The 13,612-nt window shown below is 47.6% G+C and overlaps 2 protein-coding genes across 2 annotated transcripts; both read left to right on the top strand.

Moving 5' to 3' along the window:
- Positions 1–721: 721 nt before the first annotated feature.
- LOC146009597 (paraneoplastic antigen Ma1 homolog) lies at positions 722–2,086 on the top strand. The gene has a single exon (XM_083150045.1). The coding sequence runs from the start codon at positions 722–724 to the stop codon at positions 2,084–2,086; it is 1,365 nt and encodes a 454-aa protein (XP_083006171.1).
- A 5,769-nt stretch (positions 2,087–7,855) lies between these two features.
- LOC146007649 (uncharacterized) lies at positions 7,856–11,006 on the top strand. The gene is made up of 4 exons (XM_083146149.1): positions 7,856–8,236; positions 8,489–8,563; positions 9,028–9,449; positions 10,366–11,006. The coding sequence occupies exons 2-4, from the start codon at positions 8,509–8,511 to the stop codon at positions 10,909–10,911; spliced, it is 1,023 nt and encodes a 340-aa protein (XP_083002275.1). The 5' UTR covers positions 7,856–8,236; positions 8,489–8,508; the 3' UTR covers positions 10,912–11,006.
- The last annotated feature ends 2,606 nt before the right edge of the window (positions 11,007–13,612 follow it).

Here is a 13,612-nt window from a genome sequence, read left to right as displayed (position 1 = left end):
TTGCCCCTGGGCTGACAGTCAAACAACTTTAGAGGAGCATAGAAAGTTTCAATCTACACCAAAGGAAGTCAGACTATTGTATCTAAACTCAATTACACAGATACTTGGTGCGAGTAATATCACACATTACAGGGACAGAGACATAGACTTCTACAGTGCTAGGAACACCTAGTGAAGACCAGCGGACAAATTCATATTTAAACAGGTTGCTTATTAGCCTATTCACACCTTCAGCAAGGGCCCCAACGCGCGCCAACAAATATATCTATATGCAGTGTTTTTTTATGCTGGCCAGCGCACAGTAACTTTTTGTGTAAATGCATGCATTACTATGTGTATAGGAAAGATAGAAAGTATAGTAGTTTATTGAGTTTATACATGTCATGCAAAGTTATTTATTGAACCGTCATACTGTGTAAAGTTATGCTCTGCTTGTTCTACTGTTAAAGTCAATTATTGAAGCCGTAAGTTATGAAAAAAGTTGTTTATTGAATTCAAATGTTTGTATTGTAATGTTATATTCTTCACATTTTGAAAAGTAAACTTACCCTTTTATATAAACGCGCTGTACCTCTATTCATTTGAGAGCCCTAAAAGGAAACAAGCATAAAATCAGTATAGTACATGTGGTAGCCACATACCTGAAATTAAAAGGTGGTTACATTTGGAGGCACTGGAGCTGAGATTTGATAGGATTTCCTGTTTACCTAACACGTATAAAATGGAGGCTTTAACAGGAACGGATATACACGAGTGGTGTATACAAAAAGATAGGGACCCTTGGAAATGCCTAGGAATAGCAGGAAACTTTTCGGAGTTCTCAGATGAAGAGGTACTAGAACAAGCAGACAAACTGTATGGTATACTTAAACCAAAAATAGTGGACAAATGGAAGGGAGCCTTGGGGAAGGTAACAGCATTTCTCATAGAGAATCTGAGAGAATTAGACCCCAGCTTACTCCCGGCAATGGTTTTAGCTAACGAAGAAACAGGGAGGAAATGGCATATAATAGGGCCAGTAAAACCAGAAGGGCCTGCCAGTACAAAAAAACCCACCACTAATGCAAATGCCAAAGGGAAGGAGGAAAGGGATGTAGAGGATAATGATACCCAAAGCGAAACCACCAATGTAAGTGGCGGACAATTTGAGGTTATAGTAGACAGGGTGGTAACACAACTTGAAAGATGGCATTATGAGGGAAGTTATCGTAGGCTGCGTATATTTTCTGGGATTATCCCAATACCCACGGGAGAGGAAGCCTACGAGGCATGGAAGGAGGCAGCCATACAGCAAGCTGAGGAATGGCAGTGCCCAGATAAAATTAAAAGGCAAAGGGTGGTAGAAAGTTTGAGGGGCCCCGCCATGGGAATTATCCAGGCAGCCAGGCGCAGTAGCCCCAATGCCACCCTGGAAACGTATTTTGAGGCCCTGGATTATGCTTTTGGGACCCTGGAAGACGTAGGGGACCTTACGTCCCGACTATACCATACATTCCAAGACCCTGGGGAGAAGCTAAGCACCTTCCTGATCCGCCTAGACAAGTTATTGTATAAAATAGTGGATAAGGGAGGAATAGAGAAAACGGAGGTAGACAAACATAGGATGAAGCAGCTTCTCAGAGGAGCATTAACTAGTGACCCTGTTGCACAGAAGTTAAGATGCTCAGGGGTACGGGAGCCTCCCCCTACCTTTAATGACTTACTTAAGGAAGTGAAGCAGGACGAAGTCCTAATTGAAATGAGAGAAAAAACTGTGAAAAAGGTAAAGGTTGTACAATCCGCCACTGAAAGTAGCGAGTTTGAGGCCAAAATCCTTAAAATGTTAGAAGAACAAAATAAAAAGTTAGAGGATTTTATTGTAAAGCAGAATGCAAAGGCCCCCACTCCAAACGTCAACACCCCGATAAGAGGATTAGGAAGGGGGAGTGGCAGGGGATGTTTTAACTGTGGAAGGTTTGGGCATAGAGCCTTCGAATGTAACCGGGGCACATACAGAAACCCTGGCAGGAGAACAGACAATAGCAACCTGAGCCAAGAAAGTCAAGAGCAGGGAAACGGGAGAGGGAGGTCTGTGAACCCCGCATAGGCCCCCTAGAGATAACTTGCTGCGCCATGGGAAACTCCTGGTGGAATGGGGAATTACCTGAGGGATTAGTAGGGCCCACTTGCCACATGAACGCGTCCATTAACAACAAGCCGTGTAGAATCTTAGTGGATAGCGGGTCCCAAGTGTCCATAATATTTGAGGAGTGGTATGAGAAGAACTTGTCAGAAGTACCTATTCAGCCACTCAGCGGACTTGTAATATGGGGCCTTAGTGCTGAAAAGTACCCCTATCTGGGCTATGTACAAGTGAACCTCAGTTTGCACAAGACGTCATCACAAGAGACTGACACTCTAGAAACACCTTTAATCGCTTTAGTGTGTCCAGACCTGTCGAAAGAAAGGGGAGAGACACCTGTCATAATAGGGACCAACACCCACATATACCAGGTGTTACAGAAGTGGCAAGAGGGAGAAGAAGAGCAGGCGAATGCAAGTTCTTTCTATGTGGGGACAAGGGAAGATAAGTTTCAGGACTGTTTTGAGGGGAGCGACATTACACCAAATGATAGAGCCATGTTAATTGAAGAACTTGAAAAGCATAAGCAAGCCTTCTCTGAAGGAGAGTGGGATCTCGGCATGGCTAAGGGAGTGGAACACAATATAAGGCTCACAGATGAGACCCCTTTCCGGGAGCGTTCAAGAAGAATTGCGCCAGCCGACTTCGAAGATGTGAGGCAGCATTTAAAAGGACTATTAGAAAACCAAGTTATCATAGAGTCCCGGAGCCCTTATGCCTCCCCTATTGTGGTAGCTCGCAAGAAAAGCGGGAAGATCAGGATGTGCGTCGATTACCGCACTTTAAATCAGAGAACAGTGACTGACCAATATACAGTACCAAAAATAGACGAAGCTTTAGACTGCCTACAAGGGAGCGCTTGGTTCTCGGTGCTCGACCTAAGGAACGGCTTCTATCAAATTCCTATGAAACCCGAAGATAGAGAAAAAACAGCCTTTATCTGCCCATTGGGGTTCTTCGAGTTTCTAAACATGCCCCAAGGAGTCAAGGGAGCCCCAGCCACCTTCCAACGGACAATGGAAAGGATCGTGGGTGATATGGTGTACCGAGAAGTCATCGTGTACCTGGACGATATTATCGTGTTTGGGTCAACCCTTCAAGAGCATAACCAACGCCTGCTGAAAGTGCTGGAGAGGTTGATCGAAGGAGGGTTGAAGCTATCGCTTGACAAGTGCCGGTTGTGCCAATCACGAGTGAAGTACTTGGGGCATATTGTCAGCAGAGATGGTGTGGCGACCGATCCAGAAAAGGTAGAGGCAGTGAAGAAGTGGCCCCGTCCGAACAAGCTTAAGGAGCTGCGATCATTCCTGGGTTTCTGCGGGTACTACCGCAGGTTTGTCCCGAACTATTCCAGTATTGCAAAGCCCTTGACCGATCTGACCAAGGGATACCCATCGACTAACAAGAGGGTAAAGTCAAAGAAAGACTGCTATAAGACAAGTGAACCCTTTGGAGATCGGTGGACGGATGCATGTGAGGCTGCTTTCAACTCCCTGAAACAATGCTTAACAGAGGCACCTGTCCTCAGCTATGTGGACCCAGAATTGACTTACGTCCTACATATTGATGCATCGCTGGATGGACTGGGAGGAGTGTTGTACCAAGAGCACGGGAAGGAGCTAAAGCCGGTGTCATTCGCCAGCCGTGGATTGAGCGAAAGCGAGAAAAAATACCCGACGCACAAATTGGAATTCCTAGCCCTGAAATGGTGTATTGTGGATAAATTCCATGACTACCTGTATGGAGCATCCTTTACCGTCCACACTGACAACAACCCGCTCACTTATGTGCAAAGCACAGCCAAGCTTGATGCTACTGGACACAGATGGCTAGCTGCATTAGCTCTCTACAACTTCTCGCTGAAATACCGCCCAGGTGTCAACAACACCGATGCTGACTCTCTTTCCCGCATGCCGGGCCAACCTGAAGAAAAAGGGGAAGATGAGTGGATCGAGGTACCCGCAAGTAACATCAAGGGGATGTGCCACAGCATCGGAGTGAACCAACCACCCGAAAAGAGATATGCAGATTGCTTGGGGCTGCCACCGCAAGTCTTACCGCTATCCTACTGTTGGATTAGCCAAGTTGAAATGGAAGGGCTACCGAAGGTGAGGCAGAGTCAACTAAGGCAAGACCAGCAAGCTGATCCAGGCATGAGGTGCGCTTTCTCTCACAAGCACAGCCCCAGCACTCCCCCAGAGGTCAGGAAAGAAGCTGAACTGTTGAAAAGACAGAGAAAGAACCTGGTTACCAAGAAAGGGGTGATGTACCGAAAGCATGAAGCTGGGAGAAACCAATGGCAGATTGTGCTGCCAAGGAAGCACCGTGTTACAGTAATGAGAGCTCTTCATGACAAACATGGCCACATCGGGATAGAGAAGACTCTGAAATTAATAACTGATCGGTTCTACTGGCCAGACATGAGGAGAGATGTGGAGGCCTATTGCAAGAACTGTGGTAACTGTGTCGCCAGGAAAACTCTCCCGGGAAGAACAGCCCCACTGGTAAACATAAAGAGCCAAGGGCCCATGGACCTAGTCTGCATTGACTTTTTAACCCTGGAAGTGGAGTCGGGAAACAAATGCAACATTCTAGTAATTACCGACCACTTTACCAGATACGCCCAGGCATATGTCACTCCAAACCAAAAGGCTGTTACAGTTGCTAATGTGCTGTGGGAGAAATTCTTCATCCACTATGGACTTCCTAACAGACTGCACTCAGATCAGGGGCGTGACTTTGAAAGTAGACTTATCAAAGAACTGTGTCAAAGTTGCGGAATTAAAAAGTCACGAACCACCCCATACCATCCACAGGGTGACCCCCAGCCTGAAAGATTCAACAGAACCCTGTTAGATATGTTGGGGACCCTGAATCCATTGGACAAGCGCAGATGGAAGCAACATGTATCCAGGCTGGTGCATGCATATAACTGCACACGTTGTGATGCCACTGGGTATTCGCCATACTACCTAATGTTCGGACGTGAAGCAAAGCTCCCAATCGACATCAGCTTCGGAACTTTGAACTCTGATCCGTCAAATACCTCACACTTGAAGTATGTGCAAACCCTTCGGAAAGAACTCCAGGAAGCCTATGAACTGGCTGAAAAGACAGCAGACAAACTAGGGAGGAAGAACAAGACTAACTATGACCGTAAAGTACGTGATCATGTCTTACACCCAGGAGACAGAGTGCTACTTCGACGACTGGGACACCCTAGAAAATTCAAAATCTCTTACCGCTGGAGAGAAGAACCATTTGTGGTGTTAGAAAAGTTTGAGAACTTACCTGTATACAAAATCCAGAGAGAGGATGGAGAAGGGGCTGTATTGACCCATCATAGACAAAACCTTCTTCCCATTGGACGAGATACCAGAATGGAGGACCTGAAAGACAGAGACACAGAACCTGTAAGAAAAGAAACGCCTACAAATGACACTGCACAGATACATCATTCTACAGAACCAGAAGAGAATGGAGATGAAATTGGCCAAGGCTGTTACTTCAAAGACTATGAAAGAGACATTGCCAAAAGCCTTGAGGAAAGTGAACTTAATGATGAACCCCCTACGCCAAGCCCTGCCGTAGCAGATTGGGATTTTACAATTAATGACTCTGACTGTCCTGTCCCTGAAGAATGGGTTGTGGGGGAGGAGGATACAACAGAGAATTATCCCAGTGACTATACCTTGGAAGATGGGGAAGCATTTGGGGAAGTGACCACAACTAGGCCCAAGAGAGCATGTAGGCCCCCAAACATTGTCACTTATGATCAGTTAGGGGTACCCACATATATCCCAAGAGTGACCTACCCTGCCAACTTAGCAGTATGGCCTTATTTTGCAAATACTGAAGTTGTATATTAATAAATGTAAATATTTCTATGATGATCCAAGTTCATCTATTGCCTTGTATCATCAGGGGAAGAGTGTAACATATTCATGCTGTAAATATGTTAAGAAATGTAATTATAAAAGTATAAGCAGTTTCCACCTCAGGATTGATGTTGTGTGATGAACTTTTCCACAGATATGGTAACGCTGACTGAGCAACCAAAATGTATATTTTGCTCAGAAACTGTTTAAAACCGGGTGGTATAGACTCATACATGTTAGATAACTATGGCCAGTGACAGGCTCTGCCAAAACTGTGTTTTAGTGTTAAGTTATTGGACGAAAGGCATTGGTGGCAGTGGAATGTATTAATGACTCATGGACATTGGTAATGCAGCGCTTACACATATGCTGCTGCCCCCTTTGTGAACCCACAGCCAGCTGCCAATCAAACAGGTATAGTAAGTGTCCCCGAGGACACTAAAAGTGCGGGAAGTCAGCTGTCTCGTGCACTGAGCGGGAGAACAGCTGTTCTCGTGCCGCACAGCTGACCTTCCAGCACAGTATATAAAGGAACTGTCAGAGCTCATAGGGAGAAGCTGATCGCTCCCTTCTAGAACCCTCCAACGGAGTCAGTCAGCGCCGCTGTAGACATTGAGCTGTAATTAGCGCGGGCTGAGCTCCTTGGAGAGGAGTCGGGGAAGGGACCCCAGGCAGGCTCTGCAAAACTTCTATGTGTGCCGGCATTCTTATGTTATCAGAAGGACAACGCCGGAGAGACAAGCTTCCGCTGCACACTGGGAGCTGCCTCCCTTCAGCCCACCGCAAGTGACACAAGAGCCTCACGCTGTCTGGGGAAGCGCTGACAGCGCGCCACCCACAAGAGCCTCCAACCCGGGAAGACGCTGACAAGCGCAACTCACCTGCACCGGAGACGCCGCTGACGGGTGAGCCTCGCGCTGTCTGGAGAGGCGCTGGCGGCACGTCATCCACAAGAGCCGCCCAGCCGGGAGAAGACGCCGCCTGTCAAGCCGCCTGCCGGTTGCCGCCCACAGATCCACCTACACGCCGGGAGGAAGAGACCAGCCCCGCTCACGCCCCTCTACACCCAGGTGCAGCCTGCTTGTCTGGCAGCGCTGCCCTGCGGGAGACGGGAGGAGGCGTGGACGGCAGAAGGAAGAAGCTGCACAAGCACCGCAGACGAAGAAGAGGAGTCACCGCCCAGCACAAACAGTAAGCCGCCGCTGTCACACCCCTCTACACCCTGGGGCCGCCCTCACCATTGACGGCCACCAGCGGGAGACGGGAGGAGGTGTGAACAGCGAGGGAGGGAGCCGCCCATCATCACCAGCCCAGCCGAAAGCCGCCGCCCAGCCCTGCCGAAAGCCGCCGCCCAGCCCTGCCGAAAGCCGCCGCCCAGCCCAGCTGATAGCCACCATCCAGTTCGGGAGAGAGCCACCCCTGTCGCACCCCTCTACACCCTGGTGCCGTTCATATCACTGACGGCCACCAGCGGGAGACGGGAGGAGGTGCTGACAGAAGAAAGGGGGAGGGCCCCCGCTGTCACCCACCTTGGACAGTTGCCAACAATTACCATGCCAGAAGTAGCGCTCCTGACTCACTTATAGGAGCACTCTAATATTCTCCTCCGCACCCAGGGTCTGCCTGTTTTAACAGCAGTGCCCTGCGGGAGATGGGAGGTGGGGGGACAAAGTGACAGGTGTACACACTAGGCTGGGTGCAGGAAGAATAAAGGCAGGCAGATCAAAGACATTAAAGCAGGAAGAGAAGGAAGAAGATAGGAAAAAAGACAGTTGCCCAGATAGATGATCAGAGCTGCAAGAAGGGTGAGCTAACCTTCATTATGCACTATCACACGCAGGAACCCCAGACATTGATGTTAGGGGCCGTACACACCAGGACGATTTGGCATAAAAACCTCCGATTTCGATGGGTCGTACGAGCGTTTGCTATAGATTGGTGCAAAATCTTTTGTTTTAAGCCCACAATTCCGATCCGATGCGCGTACCCGCCGGTCGTAGGTCGGATTGAAGATCCTACCTACTGCAGTAAAGATCTGTCAATCCGACCTCAGATTGGGGGCTGATTGTATGCAGATTGCGAGATGATCGTGTGCACTTGCCTCGTCAGACCGTCGTCAGATCCTGCTTGTTTATACTCATTTCCTGGTCACTCCCTCCGCAGCCATTTTGTGAGACTCGTGGATGGTACAGGATAGCAGACGGAGGATCCTGGATCACAGCCAAATTGAAGACAGGTATTTGGACCTTCCCTACCCACCAATGCATTAGCTGCCCACCAATGCATTAGCTGCCCACCGCTGGCCACCAATGCATTAGCTGCCCACCAATGCCCATCAATGCATTAGCTGCCCACCGCTGGCCACCAATGTATTAGCTGCCCACCAATGCCCACCAATGCATTAGCTGCGCACCAATTACCCCCCAGTGCATTTGATGCCCACCAATGCAGTGCAGTGATATATCTGTGTGTGTCACTCCCTCCGCAGCCATTTTGTGAGACTCGTCGATGGTACAGGATAGCAGTGACGGAGGATCCTGGAGCACAGCCAAATTGAAGACAGGTATTTGGACCTTCCCTACCCACCAATGCATTAGCTGCCCACCAATGCATTAGCTGCCCACCACTGCATTAGCTGCCCACCACTGCCCACCAATGCATTAGCTGCCCACCAATGCATTAGCTGGCCACCAATGCATTAGCTGCCCACCACTGCCCACCAGTGCATTAGCTGCCCACCAATGCAGTGCAGTGATATATCTCTGTGTGTAAATGGTAAATAGCAAAACCACAGCAGGTCATGCTGGAATGTGTAGTTCAACTAAAGCAGGAGTGTCAAGGTTGGCCAACACTGGAATAGATGAAGCTGTGTACACTATCACCTTGTTTACAATAAAAAGGAAACTGGTTGGTGAAACTTAAAACTTTATTGTGATATTAACAAAAGTGAACCTGAAATAAAAGAAGTGTCTTAACAATATATAAACTATAATCATTTAATAATTTTTTTTATCTATTTTCTTATAGACATGTCTCAGGCTCTGGCAAAGGAGCGTGACTTCGTCGAAGCATTTATCGACAAATACAGGGAGTACGAATGTCTTTGGAAGACGAAGTCCAAAGACTACAGTAACAAAATTAAAAGAGCAAATGCCCTGGATGAGTTGGCCAATTTCAGCCGTTCATATCACCCTGAAGCCAATGCGGAGTGGGTGCGGAAAAAAATCCAAAATCTCCGCACTGTGTTCCTAAAAGAGCATAAGAAAATGCAGACCACCAAGAGATCTGGTGCCGGAGCCGGCGACGTGTATGAGACCTCCTTGTGGTACTACAATCTCTTAACCTTCACCCTGAGTCAGGAGGCACAGAGGACCGGACTGTACCTCATGGTGGAGAGTGAGGGGGATGAGGTGTTGCAGACTGTGGATGAAAGTTCCCAACCATTGTCGGTAAGTACAGACCCGGTATTGACACATGTCCTTCCTCATTATTTTTTTGGGCCCGGAGAATAGGTTCAGTCCACACATGTCTTAAATGTGGTTCTCCTGCCAATGGACAGCACCCACTCCATTAAAATAGTCCTTGTACTGGTCTCTAACCTGCATGGCGCGTGTAGTCCCCCTATACTGTTGCGCCGGCGTTTCCACAGAGGATATCTGCACTACCTCCTTTGGCTCCTCTGGGACCTCTGGTGGTGCTGGTCCTGTAGGCCTTTGTGGTCTTTCCTTACGGCGCAGTAAATTGTGCAGGACACAGCACGCCATGACGACCCAGTCTATTTTGTCCACCCTCAGGTTGATGGCAGTATGGAAAATGCGGAAACGGCTTGCCAGGATACCAAACGCACTCTCCACAAGCCGCCGTGCCCTGGAAAGCCTGTAGTTGAAAATTCTTTTGTCGTGGTCCAGGCCCCTTTTGGCATATGGCTTCATGATGTGCTCATGAAGGGCAAATGCCTCGTCTGCCACGAACACAAAATTGAGCCCATGTTTGGTTTCCTGGACCGACGGCAAGTGAAGAGTGTTGGAGGTGAGCCTCTGGTAGAACTTGGTATCCTTCAAAGTTCCACCATCCGAAGCACGCCCATTCCTGCCAACATCCAGGAAGATGAACTCGTAGTTCGCATTAACCACAGCCATTAGAACGATACTAAAGTATCCCTTGTAATTGAAGTAGTAGGAACCACTCTGTGCAGGCTGGTTGATGCGGACGTGTTTGCCATCAATGGCTCCTCCACAATTTGGGAAATTCCATGTCTCTTCAAACTCTGCAGCGATGTTTTGCCAATCCTTCACGCTGGTAGGGAACTGTAGAAATAATAAATAAACTTGATTAATAAATTGAACTTTGTATTTGTTTCCACAGCAACACAGTGCAGAGACAGAACATTCACCGACCCTGGACCTGTCTGGATTGTCGGAGTCTCCAGGAACATCGCAAGGAATATCCACTACACCCACACCGCCACAACAGGCCTGTAAAAAATCGCGCCGCAAGGAAAAGAAAATAGACAACCCAGAGGAGGAATTACTGATACGGGCCGAACAGGTTCTACGTAGGCCTCCCGACCGATTTGATGCTTTCGGGAAATATTTGTCTGACGGCTTACGCCAGCTGAGTCCAACCCAGCAAATGGCCTTTGAACGCATAAGCAGCGAGCTATTGTTTTTTGGCCGTTTAGACCGCCTTACATTTGAATGCAACATAGCTGGCCTTCTTCCTTGCCAACAACCACCAGGGCCTACTCCCCCAGCACCCTTACCAGTCCCTTCCACTTTGCCAAATCAATCTCCACCTGTCCAAGCATCCTCCGCACAACCTTCAACTCCAGCCCGCTATACCCACCTGTACACCTCATTATTGCCTGATTTCACAGGAGAGCAGGACCCTCCGGTTTTACGTGAATTGTAAAACCAATTCTTGCCCTGTTGGTATGGAGCAGTATGACACATGATGCTTGTGGCGCAGATAAAGCCCATGCACACGTGGCGCATGGTGCGGAGCAATGGGGCCGGGACCACTGCTTCTGCACTATGCACCGCGTGTGCATGAAGGTACTTTGATTATCTGCGCCACAAGCACTGTGTGTTCTACTGCTCCGTACCTCTAGTGAGTGCGGCAGTAGGTTTTAAAGCTCAGTTTGTTACAAAATTTTTGACTTGTTATAGCACTTTGGTCTATTTTTATATTATGCGTACCTAATGTTTCTAAAATGACACTTTTGCCATTTGCACATGCATGGAGCAGTATGACACATGATGCTTGTGGCGCAGATAAAGCCCATGCACACGTGGCGCATGGTGCGGAGCAATGGGGCCGGGACCACTGCTTCTGCACTATGCACCGCGTGTGCATGAAGGTACTTTGATTATCTGCGCCACAAGCACTGTGTGTTCTACTGCTCCGTACCTCTAGTGAGTGCGGCAGTAGGTTTTAAAGCTCAGTTTGTTACAAAATTTTTGACTTGTTATAGCACTTTGGTCTATTTTTATATTATGCGTACCTAATGTTTCTAAAATGACACTTTTGCCATTTGCACATGCATGGAGCAGTATAACACATGATGCTTGTGGCGCAGATAAAGCCCATGCTCACGTGGCGCATGGTGCGGAGCAATGGGGCCGGGACCACTGCTTCTGCACTATGCACCGCGTGTGCATGAAGGTACTTTGATTATCTGCGCCACAAGCACTGTGTGTTCTACTGCTCCGTACCTCTAGTGAGTGCGGCAGTAGGTTTTAAAGCTCAGTTTGTTACAAAATTTTTGACTTGTTATAGCACTTTGGTCTATTTTTATATTATGCGTACCTAATGTTTCTAAAATGACACTTTTGCCATTTGCACATGCATGGAGCAGTATAACACATGATGCTTGTGGCGCAGATAAAGCCCATGCTCACGTGGCGCATGGTGCGGAGCAATGGGGCCGGGACCACTGCTTCTGCACTATGCACCGCGTGTGCATGAAGGTACTTTGATTATCTGCGCCACAAGCACTGTGTGTTCTACTGCTCCGTACCTCAAGGCAGAAAAGTGAAATGTTTTAGATATTTTTGGACATGTTATTGCACTTTGGAACAGTTTGCAGTTATGCGTATCAATGGGTTCTATTTTTGTACCATTTGTATTTAATCCAAAAATAAGGAAAACTAAAAATGTGTGGATGTCAAAGTTTGATTTATTTTAATAAAACATTATATGTTTTCACTACAAGTGTGTGGTGTATATTTCCTTACCTTGCAATACTCGTGCTGCAGTACCTTCACGATTGCTTTGCAGGTCTCGGGGATGATGAGGCCCAAAGCTTGCGGGGAGATGAGGGATCCAAACTTCAGGTCAGCCAGAGACCGTCCTGTAGCCAGAAACCTCAGGGTCACCACCAGCCGCTCCTCAGCAGGTATAGCCATGCGATACTTGGTATCTTGCTTCTGGATGTGGGGGGTGACGAGACGCAGCAACTCATGGAAGGTGGCATCATCCAAACGTAAGAAATTCCTATAATCATTGGGATTATTCTCACGAATTTCCAGGAGCAGTGGCATGTGAGAACGAGCCTGACGGCTCAGCAGCCACTGCTTGGTCCAGCATGACCTAGCTCTTCTACGCTGGGCCCTCAGCTGCCTCACCCTGAGCACAGCATAGGAAAGCAGAAAATCTTGCTGGTAAGAATCCATCACTGCAGACTGCATAATGGACACAGGAAAAGCACACTTTGTAATGCCAGGCAAAAACAAAGCAGAGCAAACAGCTATGTACAGCGTTCAGCAGGTATACACCAAGCCTCACTAGTCACAAAGCACAGATCTAAAATGGCTGCAGTTATTTGTACCCCACAACTAGTCCTGCCCATTATTTAAATTTCAAAAACGACAGTCACTGTGCACACACGATGCACCAAAACGACAGTCGGACGACCATCGCAAACGACTCGCGATCGTTTGAAGATCGTAAGTAAAAAATACACCATCTTATGCAAATCGTGAGTCTGGGCCCGGGGGAGCGCTCCCGAGAAGTTCACAGCAAATCGGTTCACGATCGACGCACGATCGTGATCGTTCTGGTGTGTACGAGGCCTTAGCTCCACTTAATACAGCAGCCGCATAGAAGTAGCCTAAGCTTCCTACTTCACAGAATAGGAGACTTTGTAACAATTGCCCCTGGGCTGACAGTCAAACAACTTTAGAGGAGCATAGAAAGTTTCAATCTACACCAAAGGAAGTCAGACTATTGTATCTAAACTCAATTACACAGATACTTGGTGCGAGTAATATCACACATTACAGGGACAGAGACATAGACTTCTACAGTGCTAGGAACACCTAGTGAAGACCAGCGGACAAATTCATATTTAAACAGGTTGCTTATTAGCCTATTCACACCTTCAGCAAGGGCCCCAACGCGCGCCAACAAATATATCTATATGCAGTGTTTTTTTATGCTGGCCAGCGCACAGTAACTTTTTGTGTAAATGCATGCATTACTATGTGTATAGGAAAGATAGAAAGTATAGTAGTTTATTGAGTTTATACATGTCATGCAAAGTTATTTATTGAACCGTCATACTGTGTAAAGTTATGCTCTGCTTGTTCTACTGTTAAAGTCAATTATTGAA

Source organism: Crinia signifera, chromosome 6, assembly GCF_055691185.1.
Source record: "Crinia signifera chromosome 6, ASM5569118v1, whole genome shotgun sequence".
Taxonomy (NCBI): domain Eukaryota; kingdom Metazoa; phylum Chordata; class Amphibia; order Anura; family Myobatrachidae; genus Crinia; species Crinia signifera.
This window is presented reverse-complemented; position numbering and strand designations above follow the sequence as displayed.